Source organism: Macrotis lagotis, chromosome 5 (assembly GCF_037893015.1).
Source record: "Macrotis lagotis isolate mMagLag1 chromosome 5, bilby.v1.9.chrom.fasta, whole genome shotgun sequence".
NCBI classification, from domain to species: domain Eukaryota; kingdom Metazoa; phylum Chordata; class Mammalia; order Peramelemorphia; family Peramelidae; genus Macrotis; species Macrotis lagotis.
This window is the reverse complement of record NC_133662.1, coordinates 137,554,227-137,569,841: the sequence shown is the minus strand read 5'-3', so window position 1 is coordinate 137,569,841 and position 15,615 is coordinate 137,554,227. Positions and strand designations below refer to the sequence as shown.

At 33.1% G+C, this 15,615-nt stretch overlaps 1 protein-coding gene across 5 annotated transcripts in view; it reads right to left on the bottom strand.

Annotated features, from left to right (window-relative positions):
- Positions 1 to 15,615, bottom strand: part of LAMA2 (laminin subunit alpha 2) — an 811,978-nt gene that overhangs the window by 162,818 nt on the left and 633,545 nt on the right. For all 5 annotated transcript variants that reach the window (XM_074187557.1, XM_074187558.1, XM_074187559.1 and 2 more), the window contains 2 exons: positions 11,488 to 11,630; positions 8,602 to 8,700 (listed from right to left, as the gene is read on the bottom strand). In XM_074187557.1, the coding sequence (XP_074043658.1) occupies positions 8,602 to 8,700; positions 11,488 to 11,630 (242 nt within the window). The remainder of the gene's footprint in view (positions 1 to 8,601; positions 8,701 to 11,487; positions 11,631 to 15,615) is intronic.

The window sequence follows — 15,615 nt, the reverse complement described above, 5'->3', positions numbered from 1 at the left end:
AGGCAGACCTTGAGTCAAGATTTTAAGATCATCAAATTTTTAGGATTTTATAGATAAAGAAACAGGTACCTACTTCTTCAAACAGTCCTAAGGTAAAGAGTGAAATTATTATTAGTTCCACTTGAGAGATGAGGAAATTGAGACTTAGTTGCATTATTACCTAGTCTTGCAGGTATCAAATGTTTGAGTTTTTCCCCCTTTTTTATTACACTTCACTGCCTTTTCTTAATAAATAAAGTCATAAGATTGCACAGTTCTAGTGTTAGCATTAAAACTCTGATGCTAAATCCTGTTTTTGATCCCTAATACTCAGCACTTAACTCCTATTTGAATTATATGTGTATGTGATACATTGAAAAGCATTTATTCCTTCATTTAATAGGTATTTATCACATATATAAATAAAATGATAAATAATAAAATAATAAATAAATAAAATACAAAATAATATTTATGAAGCCCAAGCAAGTGTTTTGGTAAGTATTAGAATTCTGGAAGAATTTTTTCTTTATTAATAAAAAATCATGTAAATATTTAAAGACATAACTAAAAAATTATACTCCTACAAAGAAACTAAAAAATCATAATTGATCATTCCACTCAAGGAATGATCTTTTTGATCCTCTCCTCGAGAATTATATTTAATACTAATGATGGGTCACCCTGTTTAAACCAGGTAAAAGAGAAATACTGTCTCACTCAGCCATAAAATCAGCTTGTGAAATTCACTGCCACAGAGGGCCAAGGAACTAATTGCAAGGCCCAAATTCCCAAATAATGAATCAGTTTCACTCATGACAGACTATCAATAATGCCACAGATAAATGCTAAATACTTAATGATAGGAGTAATTTGTCTAGTACTATGTGCTTATTCCCATGTTTCATTAAATCAAGATCCTCTTCCTTATTCAGCCTCTATCTGATTCACATTAATGTTGTTCCCTTTTTCATTTGACAAATATTTTTGTTTCAGTGTTATTTATTCTGTTTCTATGACATCCCCTTCATTCTCTCCCCTTGATTTTTCTTAGTTTTATTTTCTCAACTTTTGCAATCTTCCCAATGTCCCTCTGAACATGATGCCTTATACAGTATCTTTTGATTATTTAAAAAAAAATTGAGTTCAATCAACTACGGTTTTCTTTTTCATTCTAAGTGCATTTATATTTAGGCAGCATTACCTTTAGGCACACATTAATTTGTCTCTGAACAATATAACTGTTCCTCCCTTGTTTTATATGACATAGCTTCTCCTTACCTATCTTGTAGACTGCACATAATTTTCTTGGTTGGAAACCACTAGTGTCTTTGTTTTTCTGTCTTTTTTTGAAAAAAGAAACCAGTTTCTGACAGCACAGTTCTTAACAATTGAATAGACAATATTCCTATGATGATTTGCATTTTTGCATCTGCAAATTTGAAATTTCAAATTAATTTTCACTTCTCATTATTATAAGTCCATCCTAGTGGTCACCTTTAAATGCAAACCATTTTATATACATATATATATATATATATGTGTATACATATATATATACATATATATACATATGTGTGTGTGTCTATATATATATAGACACACACACATATGTGTGTGTGATAATGAAGTTCTTTTAGACAAAGTATAAGGAAATACCATAGAAAAGGTAGATTCTAGAGTAGGAAGATGACTGGCCCTGTTAGAAGAGAATGAGGTCACTCCCTTTAGGTTTTTTTTTTTTGCAAGGCAAGTGGCTTGCCCAAGGCCACACAGCTAGGTAATTATTAAATGTCTGAGGCCAGATTTGAACCCAGATACTCCTGACTCCAGGGCCAGTGCTTTATCCACTGCATCACCTAGCCACCCGAGGTCACTCCCTTTCGAAATTAATTTAAAAATATTTTTTTGAGTTAAAAGTTAAAAATTATGCCTATATAAATGTAGTTTGTGATTTATTTTCATTCAACAATGAAAGATAAAGTAAACTCAGCTAAGTCCTTAGTCTTACAAATAATAATTCACATTAATATAACACTCTAAGTTTTGAAAATCAGTTTCTTTTTATTAGTTCTAAAAAAGAAGTATAATCAATCATTATTGCTTCCATTTTAGAGATGAGGAAACTGAGACTCTGAGACATAATGTAAGTTGCCCAGAATCTTGAAGGTATCAAGAGTCCGAAGGAGGATTCATATTTAGGTCTTAGGAAATTTGGTCAAGGTTTTTTTTTCCTTTTCAATGATTAATGAATGAATCTCTTAATGGCTTATTATTATTATTTTTACCAGCTTTCTCCGCATACATGATATGAAAATTCAGCAGGTTCTAAACAAAGAATGCATAAAACCAAGTCATATTTATTTTTAGAAGTATTAAGTCAGAATGGATATAAAATTGATTTCAGAATAAGGATGATTTGAGTCAAGTCTTGTCTTGACACCAACTGATTGTGTGATACAGGGTATGACACAAAGCCTCAGTGTCCCAGATAACTTTTTAAGACTACATTTCAAATCAGACCTTCATTGGTATAGGGAATTGTCTCACCAGGAGCTATCCAGAAAAATTTAATGTGTGTCTACACTTCCTCCAAATGACAATATTGAAAACGTGCACCTGATACTACAAAATTATTATTTGGAGGTTATCACCACTTTATTCTTTTTTTTTGAGGCACTGGGGTTAAGTGACTTGCTCAAATTCCCTAGTATGCTTCTGAGTCTGGATTTGAACTTGGGTCCTCCTGACTTGGGGACCAGTGCTCCATCTAGCTGCCCCCTTTTTATCTCATTATATGTCTTCTAAATTTTAATTTTCAAAACTTTGGTATTTTCTAATCATTAATATATTTTCATTGTTCATTTACCTTTACCCACTCTCTATTGCTAGTCATAATTTAAAATTCATTGCTTTTAACGTTTTTATAACAGACTTTTCATTCTAATCCCTTCTCATTTTCAAGCATTTCCTTACTTCACTTTATTATATAAGACTGGCTTGGACAATGTGAGGAGATCCGTGATTTGGGTGAGGTGTGGTTCTCATACTCAAAGCTCTTATAATTGTAGTGGAATCCAAGATGGTAAAATATATAGATTGATTAGAAACCAGTAGGATAATGTGTGGATGTAAAGAGATGGGGGTCTTTGCTGATCATGAAAGGCTTCCTGGATATGAATGTTAATATGCATTCCTAAAGACGTCTTTTGTTTCTGAGATTTTTCAATATGTTCGGCCCTTCTGTTTCTCTAGATTGTACTAAAATAATTTCACTCAACTTTATTTTCTATGTTGCTTCTGTATTTAAATAATTTGTCTTCAAACTTCTTTCTTTATAATATAGTCTATATATAAAGACTTATTTATGCTATATGAGACACTACTGAGTACCTAATTTTTTTTACATTTAACTTTTCTAAGTCCATCTAAAATTGTACCTTTATTTCACCTTCTTCAGAATCTAAGCATATTTGCCAAGTTCCTTATAGCATGTTTCCATATTCTCTACATGGATATTCTATTTGTGGACATGGCTATACTTCAATATTTCCATGGATTTGTTCCTCTTTTAGAAAGACAAACCACAATTCCTTGGTCCCTGAAAAAATTCCTCACAATTAGAGCACTGGCAACTGAATCCATGTTCATCATCTAAAAAAAAAAATGTGATTCAGAGCATCCTCTACCCCCTCTTCTATTGTTTCTCTACATTCACTTCAGAATTGGAATGGGACCATCTAGATGGGTGCCCATTTTTATCCCCCTTCATTTAATGGATTACCATGGCTAAAGAATTACAGAAGAAATATACAACTTCATGGTGATGAGATGCTCTATACAATCCTTAGAAAACTGATGTAGTCTATTGTTAGTACTATAATCACTTTCCAGAATGGTAGACTTTGGGGTGGTGCAGTGAATGTACTGGCCCTGGAGTTAGGAGTACCTGAGTTCAAATCCGGCTTCAGACACTTAATAATTGTCTAGCTGTGTGGCCTTGGGCAAGCCACTTAACCCCATTGCCTTTCAAAAACCTAAAAAAAATGAATGCAGAATTGGTAGACCTTGTTCTCCACATATTAAGAATTGAAGCATGTATCATGGTATGGAGATATGTTCCATAAAATGCCTTGCACATTATATTTTAATATTTCAAGAATGCATGATTTAATCAGTGTGTATACTTTGTCAATGAACACATATTGTAATCTATTCACATTCTAGTAGATGATTTCATGAATTGTGCTGAAAAAATTCATCATCTGTCTTGTGGTAAACCTGTTGCAGAGTATTTCTTCATTCATGACAAACTTAGCTTGTTCTTAGACACACAATCTGAGTCAAATACTAAGTCTTTTCAGAGCTGATGCTTCACTTCACTGACTTAGATATTTCAGGGTCACTAGAAAGGAATTTTGAATCAGATTATACCAGAGGCCAATTAAATAATTAGGGAAATATATAATTATATAATTAGGATAGCCAATAATTATAATAGCTTTAATGCACTTTATGAATATTATCTCATTAGAGCCTTATAACAAATTTTTGAAGTAGGTGTTATTGTTATCTTCATTCATAGTTGGAGGAAACTGAGGCAGACAGAGGTTAAGAGATCTGCCCAAGGCCACACAGCTAGTAAATAACTGAATTTGAACTTATATCTGATTCCTAGTCTAGCACTCTAGTCACTGTAATTTCATTGATATAGAAAATTTCTTCTACCAGTTCCAGTTGGTATATTTTCTACAATTTAGATCCTTAGAAAGTTGAACACTGAGAGATTAATTGTCTTGCCCAGTATCATACAGCCAGGACATGTCAGAAATAAGATGTGAAGCCAGATATTTCAGGTGTTCAATTATATCACCAATACTACCTTTTATATTATGTGTTCAGGACAGAATGTTTTCCTTCAAATGACCTGAATTCCTTTAGCTCTGTCCTCTATTTCCTTTTAGTAATATCTTTGCCACAAGATGGCAGACTTTATGCTATTTTCTTCTTTCTCTTTTTCTTTATGTCAAAAATATTTTTTTTTCAGTTTTGAAATACAATAATTCCTAATAATTTGTTATAAAACTTACCTTTCAAATGGCATGTAGGAGTTCTATTTTCAATTTCAAAATATATTTTAAATACTTTGGTTTTCTTCATAGATAACCCCCCCCCATTTTTCACAGGTTACTTTGATTTACTCATAGTGCTAACTAGATTGAGTTTTAAATCAAGTCTTTTCTTGTTTCCCATTCCTAACTATAAACAAAGAGTCCCACATGGCAAAATTCATGATAATAAATATGCATGTTTTATATTAAAGAGGGAAAATTATCTCACAAGACTATTAATAGCGTTTTTCTTGATTTGTCTGACAACTTTTCCTTATGTGCCCCTAAAAGGGGGTTTGGTGCATTTTGGAAATAGCTAAATATCTTGTGATTTTTCTGACTTTGTACTGCTTCAAACATTTAGAAACCTTAAATAGAATTAGTTACTACAATTAAAGAAGGCTACTGAATTATTTGTTAAGAAGATGATATATGTGTAACATATAATCAGTGGAGCATGAAGATAAATGTCTGAAGAAAATGACATTTTTAGAAAGAAAAAAAAGTCCTTGGGAGAAATAACAAAAGTTTCAAATTGCAATGAATATTTGGGAGCTCTTAATGCATTTACTCTGTAGTCCAAGTACCAGCCTAGCATGCCTCTTTCCTATCAGGGAGAAATTACCTGGATTGCCCCCTTCCTGTTGGTTTCTGCCAAGAAAGAAGCCTACAGGCAGGTAGGACTCTCTCAAGGTTGTGCCAGGAATGAAAGAAGAGATACTTTAAACAGATAATCTTTTTCTTCCCTCCCTCTGGGGACATAGGCTATCACACCTTTGAGCATGGAGTGCGTGGAAGTGGGGGGGGGGGGGGAGCTCAGAGCCAAAGAAGCTAGAATAGAATTTCACTTTTGTGTTGGGTGCCAGAAGGAAAGTTAAATAACTGTGGGGGTGGCAGAAGCCTCATCCCTTCTAAGGATTTAAGGAGCTAAATTGAGGCAGCAAAAAAAAAAAAAAAATCAGAAGACACCCCACCACCACCACTATTGGCAGTTGATTATTTGGGAGGGGTGAGGTAGGATGGTGAGACAGAAGATGGTGTGTGCTTCTTCCAGAAACTAAAAAAAAATTATCTGGAAAAATATGAAAGCTGAAAGCTGATAGGGCAATCAGAAAGGGTGGGCATCATAGGTATTTTTAATTTTTATATTCTGAAACCAAGAAATCATTCTGAGCCTGTTGTATGATAGTCTCTTTAAGAATGATAAGCAAGAACCTAAAGATTTTTTTTCCACTTTCTTCTCCATGTCTTTTTGTTCCCTGGCATTTATTTATATCTAGTTTGTTTCCTTGCTATTCCTTAAACTGCTTCTTTATTCTGCTTCATGAAACTTAAGTATTTTTATACACCAGTTGAAGTGGTATTAATACGAGATTCTAGTCTCTATACAAATTTTAATAAGGAAAAAGTTCCAGTTACTGGCCAAAAGATAATATAGACCTGATCTTGGGGCACAAGAGCTATATTTTGAGTTTACTAATAATTCTAGAAACCTCCCTCAAACTAAACTTCAAGCTTTTCTTTTATTTGTAAATGGATAAACTAATTATTGTAACAAATTATCTGTAACAAAGAGTGGGTGATTAAATATCCATCTCAGTAAAGAAAAAAGGAAGAGGTAAATGAGAGAACAGGAAGCATGGGAGGCTTTTAGTGATAGCTCCATTCCCTACCTACTCCCTATGCAACTAGGAAAGTGGGGGAGAATAAGGGTTGACTAGAGGAAAAGTGATAGTTAACGTTAAGCCCCACAGCCAGACTCAGTCTAGAAATATTCAACTTTAACTGTTTATAAATTGAAGAACAGAGTAGAAAGGAGTACTAAGCAGCTAGTTTTGCCCTTCCCAACTGCATTTGTTACTTATTTATACTTCCGTTTATTAACATCTATCATTTATTTAGGAAGCCATCATGCTATATAATGGAAAGGGACCCTAGAGTCAGAAGTCCAAGCTCTGACAGCTATATTACCATGGGCAGGCTCTTTATCTATCTTGAGGCTCACTTTCCTCATCTGTAAAGAGGAGATAATAATACTTACATACCTCACAGTAATCATGAGACAAGCACTTTGGAAACCTTAAAGGCTTTGTAAATCTGAGTTATTAGTCTATGCTAAACACTAGACTACTCCTTAATGATGGAATCAATTAGACTGAAAAGACTGCCTGCTCCAAATCTCATTCTAAATCTCTGACATTAACTAGTTACTGCCTGAAAGAGTGTTTTCAATTAATAATTCCTTATGCATATTTTGTGCTATTCTTTAGTGTCTTCCAGCATCTTAAAGGGAAGATTTCTCAAAAATAACAAAACTTTCCCAGAAGCAAAATTAATTTTAGCTTTTAACAAATGTTTGCCAAAGAGCACTTTTAAGAAGAGAAAATCCAACAAGGAGTGTATGTCAGAAAACTTGTTTTCAAGATAAGGATCGCTGCCCTCCAGAATAATTTAGCATTTTCTTTTTCTGCTTGTTTTCCCTGACTTTTTATTTATTTAATTTGAAAATAAAATTAAATGTTATGCTCAGACTTGACTTTGAGCCTTAGTATAACCAGCTGAATTTTGTAATTTCTTAGATTTAAATTAATCAATATTCAAGTTTCATAATAATTTTTCTTTCATTCCCTATGAGTCCTCTTCATCATGATTCCTTGTCCATTTCATTTCATTCACTTTTCTTTGTATGGTAGTGGTTAGTGTGTTCTCCATTATTTTGGTTTTTGTCCTTTTCTACTTTACATTATTTAATTAAGGTATTCCCATGTTTCTTTGTACTCCTCATATTTGTGGCATTGGTTGCAGTAATGCAATTAAATTGCAATAGGCAGTATCATGTATGGCCTGGGTTTAAGCATTGTCTCTGACACATATTGGCTGAGGGACTATGAGCAAGTCTTTTTTAAGTGCCCCATGTACCTCTTTTAAGACTATAAATTGCAGAATAATTGTCAGTCTGCATTTGTATAGTTTCCTCATTTAGATCCCTAAATTGCCCCCCTCCAAAAAAATAAGTCAAAATCAAAAATGCATAAAATCTATTTAATTATTCCTCCATTATTGGACTTTAGGTTCCTTTCAGGTTTTTGTTTATTTTTACTTTTAGAAATTGTATAATGCTATTAAGAAGATCTCTGAACAGATAGCTCTTTTAAAGAAAGTGATACTACTTTCACCTCCTCCACTTTTCAACCTTAACGATTTTTGATCTCCCATAATTAATCATTTCTCCCTCTCTCAAACCATCCAACAGTCATATCTGCTGATGGTTATTCATCCTGCTATGAGTCAGGAGCAATATGCCTTACTGCATCTTGATGATCTGTAGTTTTTATTAATAAGAATTAGAAAGAAAACATTTATTTGTGATGTTTGTCATATTTCATTGAAAAAAATGAACAATAATAATATTGGGGAAATCACATTTTGAGAGGAAAACAGATTTCTCCATCCACATATTTGCTGCTTCCAAGGAAACCCAAAGTACTGGTGGTTCTGCATACATACTTACTCTAGTGAGAAGTTCATCCATTTCTGTCACCAATGTATTCAGATTGCTCTCTGCCAGCTGAAGAAGTCTCTCTGGTGCCCGCTGAGGTGACAGTGAGTGCTGAAAAATATTGATTTCAAATGCCTTTCAGTGAACAGTAAACCCAGTGATCAATAACTGGGAGGTGATCATTTAATAATGACAGTACTTGCTACACCTTGCTACAAATGTGAATTCAAGTATCTCTAAATCTCAAAACAAATAAAATTCATATAACTGCTATATAACTAAGGGTTATTACCTGAAAGGAAAGATTGGGAAGAGTGTAATTTATCCAATCCTCTGCTTTTATGTGGATCAGTGATTAAACCATCTAGTCTCTTCTTTTTTCTTAATGTTCTTGTTCATAGCCCTAAATGTACTGTGTCCTCTAATCAAACAATATTTATTATGTGCCTATTATGGGCCAAGTACTGTGTTAAATGCTGGGGAATAAAAATAAAAGACAAAAGATGGTTCCTACCCTCAAAGGAGCTTACAATTAAATGAAGGAGACTACATTAAAGCATCTATCTGTCTGTCTGTCTATCTCAAGCTATATTCAGGATAAATAAGAAATAACTAACAAAGAGAAGGTATTAGAATTATGAGAAGTTGTGGAAGGCTTCCAATAAAAGATGAAATTTTAGGTGGACTCATAAAGTTCCATGACTCAATGATAAAACTATTTCTTTAGTCAATTGAAATCTCTGTTTCTTTCTTAAGACCCTATACCCTTGTTTCTCTTCCTCTGACATGCAAAACCAATGGTCAATATTATGTTTGAAAGAGCAATAGAAATTTAAATATATATATGTCTATATGATAAATTGGAAATCATCAACACAGGAAAGACACTAGAAACAAGGGGTATTGACAAAGGCTTCTTTGTTGAAAATGATATTTTATCTGGTCCTTGAGGAAATCAGAAGGTAGGGTAAGGAAGAAGAGCACTCCAGCCACTAAAAACATTCAGAGTTTGAAGTTGGAGAATCTTGTGCAATAGCAAGTCACTCAGTGCCATTAAAGAGAGAAAGACACAAGTAACCCTAGAGAAATCTGTATCTCAGAAGTTTGCTGCTACTATGCCAGTTTGTGTTGCAGATAAACTAGATTCTGCTCAGTATATCTGGTATACCATTCCAGTACAGAGTAGCTTTCAATTCTGGAGCTAAACAAAGAGTTATTTGGATGGCAGAAATGCCAAAAGATCCAATGGAATCTCCAAGATTCAAAGTTAATAATAATATAATAATAATAATAATAATAGTAACAGTAATAATAATATAGAGGCAATGTTCTCCTGCAGAAGCATCAAGTTCCCATCCTGCATTGTGACTGGGCTTGGTGCCTAGTAGATACTTAATAATTTCTTCCTTCAAATCATTGAAATCTTTATCTTTCAGATAAATTGCTTAATCATACCTCTCCCACTTTTTGTCTATGACGTTTATTTTTTAACCTAAGTTTATTATTTCCTTTTCCTTGCTTCAGCCCAATATTCTAGTCCAGAGGTATCAAATGAGGAAATGTGGAAATCAAATGTAGAAAAACTCCCCAGTGTGGCCTGAATCAGTAATTGGGAAAATTTCAGCAAAATAAATAAAAACACAATAGGATATATTGAATAAATAATATTAACATGTAGTTTTATGAGTCAATATGTGGTCTGTAGGGATACTTATTTACCATTTAGTGATCTCTTTTTCTATTTGAATATGACACCACTGTGCTATAGGATAGGCTGGACCTGGAGAAAGGAAGACTTGAGTTCATATCCCATTTTGAAATTCAGCTTCTCTGAGTCTCAGTTTTCTATTATTAAAATGGAGATCATAGTGCTTTTCTTCTTTTAATGATTTCTTATTTATCTTGTATATAAGATAAGGATAAAGATTTCTTATTTATCTTTTATATAGTTTTCTTTGCACATAGTTATTTATGTGTTATTTATCCCATTATACTGTAAACTCCTTGAGGGCAAGATCTGATTTTTACTTCTTTTTTGTAATCCCAAAGCTTAATACATGCTTAGCACCTGCCTGTCTTTTCCTTCCTTCCTTCCTTCCTTCTTTCTTTCATTTATTTATTCATTTATTCTTTCATTAATTCATTCTTTTTTAACAAGACTTTGTGACTTGTCCAAAGTCACACAGGCAAATGTCTGAGGTCGGATTTGAACTCAGGTCATCCTGACTCCAGGGTTAGGTATTACCAAGCTGCCGGAGGCTTACTTAATTTAATAAATGGTTTTTGATTAATTGACTACTTCATAAAATCATTGTGAGAATCAGATGAGATAATGTATTTAAAGACTTCATAAACATCAAAGGGACATATAAATGTCATTCATTAATATTCGCAACCAGTAGATGATCAATACTTTATTTTAGCCTTTCATCTTGGTCTTGTTCTTTCTCTTTCTCTCTGTCTTTGTTTTTCAGATTTAATGATCCCACATCCTTTTACTATTCTTTAAAATCTCTTTCCTCCATATCTTCCTTGAAAGTAAATGTTTTCCAAAGACTATCTTTTCATCATATCTTCTATAATTTTGCCCCACATGTATACATTTTGTTCTAGTCTCATTCATTACTACCTCTTTGAATCCAAACATAGGGTGATCATAAGTGCAGATGATAATAATAATGTATATCTCCTAACTACTTCCAATTGACTTCATAAATAAACTGAATCACCTTCAAGGAAATACTTTGCATTCTGCAGATTAAAAACACTTTCTGTATAAGCAGAACAAGCAAAAAGGACAGTTATTATTTACCAAAAGGTGGCAATAGATTTTTATCACATCCCTGCTTTTGTATTATACTTGGCACTCATTAGGAATGTATAGCCTTGCAAACAAACCTTTAGCTCCTGAGTCACATTTTCAAAATTGTGCAGCATTTTATATGGTGCGGGCAGTGGGCCAGTAAGGTTGATGCTAACAGCCATCTGCTCAAGGCGAGCCAAGTCACTGAGAAGGAGTCCTGTACATTCATCACCACAAACTGTGAAAGGAAAGTGACAACGAATATTTACTTCTGCTAAATGTCTGAGGCAGATGTTCAAGGATTTTAGCTCTGAAATATTTTACAGCCCACATATATTTCTGTGAAAGATAATGCTACTCATCTCAGATAATTAACCCCAACAAATGCATGGCAGTTGAAAGAGATGGAAATAGCAACAAGGGAAAAGAAGTGCCTTATTGCCCAGAACTTGATAATGTGGAATGATGATATAAGTCAAAAAATGAAATAAGTAGACTTAAGATACCTGAGAAGAAAAGGGGCTATTTGAGGGAGGTGAGAAATGGAACATTTCATGCTATGGGCCACTCCACACAAACCCACACATGAGCAATCTATAAGAAATCTTTGAACAGCTGGTGAATCACAAGGATTACAGGCAGCTTAAAAAGCAGCTAAAGTTGGAATGTACTACATTCGATTGCTCTTCAGGATATACACAACTACTTAGTCTCCACATGCTTTATATCCTACACATTCAGATTTCAACACAACTACTCAGCCTCAAGTCAATTGGGGAGAGAATAATAAAAAATGAAACCACTACAGGTTTTTCATATGGATGCATTTTAGAGTCATCTTCATTCTTTCTATGATTTTGTTTTATGTATGTATGTATGCAGGGGTCAACTATAACTTCTTGGCCTCTGGGCACCTTACCAACTATCAATGGAAAAAAAGACTAAACATTTGTTTGTATTTCAGAGTACCATATGCAGCCTTGTAGATAAACAATTGCTAAGGGCAAGTAACAATTCATACTGTTGAAGTACTTAGAAATGTTGACAACTATTTTGTTGATTGTATAATGCCTAGAAAGAGCTAGTAGAAACTGGAAAGAATAACTTTTATGGAAGGGTGATAACATTTGATTTATACTTTCAAGATAACATAATGTAAAAAAAGACCATTTCTTATGAACAATACTATTTCTCTTATAGGAAAGATCTTTAAAATAATTGTGTTTTGTCTTTTTTCAATATTTTCAATAATTTAATATTCAATTATTTTACCATCATTTCATTTTTTTCAAGATTTTACAAAGGTGACATAGAGATAATCTTAGGAAGTCCATTAGACTTGAAACTCTACATACCATTATGGGTATACTGTATTTATATGTGGGTATGGTGCTTCTAGTCCAATTTCTGGTCCTTTGATATGTGGCCCAGTAAAGGTGATTTCAAACATACTCCCTGCATTCAAGAAGCATGTCTCCTTTGACTAGAAAAAGTTCATGCTAAAAGCAGCCTTGATATTTCCTAATCCATAATACCCTGTAGAGGTGGGGGGAGAGGGGAGATTCAAATTGTTTACTATGGGGTACACTATCTTTTCATCTTCTACCTGGTAGAAGGAAGGGGATGGAAAGAAGAATTAGTTTTTCTTAAGTTCACAGGTTTAAAGAAAGGGTACTTGAGAGTAAAAGTTACTATTGACCATTTGCCACTTTAAAAAAATGATACAGATCAGGGATTATTAACTTTTTTGTGTGTCCTGGATCCTCTTGGCAGTCTGATGAATATCCCATATTCAGAATAATGTTTTTAAATAGATAAAATAAAATACATAGGTTTGAACACAAAAGACACTAAATGTATTAAAATAAAGTTATCACAATATTTTTAACTTGGTATTCATTGATCCAGGGTTACAAAACCAACACTGCTATAGATTAATTTGTATATCAGCAATTAGGAAAAACTTAGCTTTCTATTATTCTATAAGATTATCATCTAATTACAGACATAAGACATGCTTAGGTGAATTGATATAGAAAATATAATGTAAGATAGAAAATAATAAAGTGATACTAAATAGATTCATGAATCAAAATACCCTGACAATAAAACTCTGGGTGATTAATCCTGAATAATATATAGGAACTAGATAGGTGAAAAGAAGGGCATTACAGACATTCTGTGCACGCGTGTGTGTGTGTGTGTGTATAGGAGTGGCGGTGTACTACTGCTGCTGCTGGTCATGGGACTTACAGGAGAAGGATAACCTCAGCAGGGATGTATAAGGAGGCCAGTCAATCAAAAATTGAGCATCCAATGGAGATAAAATTGGACAGAATAAAAAGGCCGAATTATGAAGGATTTTGAAAATTGATTGTGTAGAGTGTGGACTTGATTAAACAGATAATTGGAAGTCATTTAAACTTCATGAATCTGGGGATGACAGGATGGAAGAAAGATTAACTTGGCAGTGGAGTGTAGAATGGACTAAAGTCAAATGACTTAGGGTTGGGAAGCTAAGAGCTCATTGCTTTAATCAATGTGTGAAGTCTAAAGAGTTACTAGGAGAATGAACAAGGGAATATTTCAAAGACAAATCATTGGGACTTAGTGACATTAGTTTTAAGGAAAAAGGAAGGAGTTGAAGAGGACTTCAAGATTTTGAGCATAGAAGATTGATACAGTTAGCAACAGTGGGGAAAAATTAGATTAGGAGCAAAAGGGGAAAGTTCTTATAAAAATTTTCCAAGTTAAATTTATTTTTTGCTTAGGCAAAAACAAGTATGTGATGAGCCTCTCCTAGAAATCTCTTGAAGGTCATGGACTTCTTTTAATAATAATGTTCTTCAATGTATAAATTTCTATAAATGTATATAAATAAATAAATTAGGATTACAAAGAAAACTAACTGTATTGAACTAAAGTATTTTTCCTATCCAAGTTCATATGGAATGTGGAAGTACATCTGATTTGCTCTAAAATATTACAGAGCAAATGGGTAAGCTGGAATTGGAGGAGGTATGATGAATGCTTATTTTTCTGTTATACATTCTATAACTTCTACCCCTTATTTGATCCCTGTATTACTTAACATGAAAACATGTTTAATTGCTCTTTCAAGGAATCACACATTCTATTTTATGCCTTAGTGTCAAAAGGCCTATTATTAACTTTGGTCTTATGGTTTCTTCCGTTGTTTTTGAGAGGAACACAGTGTGGGCACATTTTCATAAGTGAAAGGTAAGTTTTATAGCAAGCTTAAGGAAATATACCAATATCTGTGCTAACAAATCTGAAAGACTTATGAATATCACAGCCACTTTTAAAATTTTAAATTGGCTAACTCCAGAGAATTCAATATTTATTTTTTTATATTGGAAAAAATTTAGCTTCAATATAAAATAAATATGTAAGTTACTAGTTTATTCTGACACTGAACATTTCACTTCAACAAGCTACTTTTACATAATTCTCAAAAGACCTGAAGTGAGTTTGTAATAAACATTAGAAATAGGATGTAAATTAAAACTAAATTTAATTTACCATGATAGAGAAGATTTAAAAAGTTTATGGAGATGTAAAGCATTTCCATCGTGTAAACAATTGTATTTTGATTGTGCAGTGGCTGACTATAGTGTAAATTAATACTTATTTTTGATCATCAGTCCCATCCAAAGAATTATATCACATCAGGCTTTTACTTTAGCGGAGAAGTGAAGGCAAGCTAGCAAGGTCTAAAATGTATAGGAGCAAATATTTCAACATGATGATTATTTTGTTCATGACTAAATGTTTCTAAGACTTTGCCTATAAAACTGTCAGAATAAATTCCTGTCTGATGTTAACAAATGCAGTGGTAAATTCAAATCATTATAGTTATGCTCACATAAGGGGAAAATCATGCAGTCAGTATCACAGATACTTCAGCTAGCAATTAGTGCAAAATATTGTATTTTCACTGCAATCTCCCATGCATAACAACTACTAACATACCTTCAAGTAAAACAATGAAAATGCTTTGAACAATAGAAATAGATAATGAAATAAACTTAATGTGCCTGGGATAAGTATAAAAAGACTATTGATTAATCTGTTTTAAGATATTGTATTTATATATTTATAATCAGATTTCTAACACAACATCATTAAATCTTAGAAAAAAAGTTGTAGGTCTCAACTGCATCAATGCCTTTGGCTCATTGTTTCCCAGATTTGAAAATTAT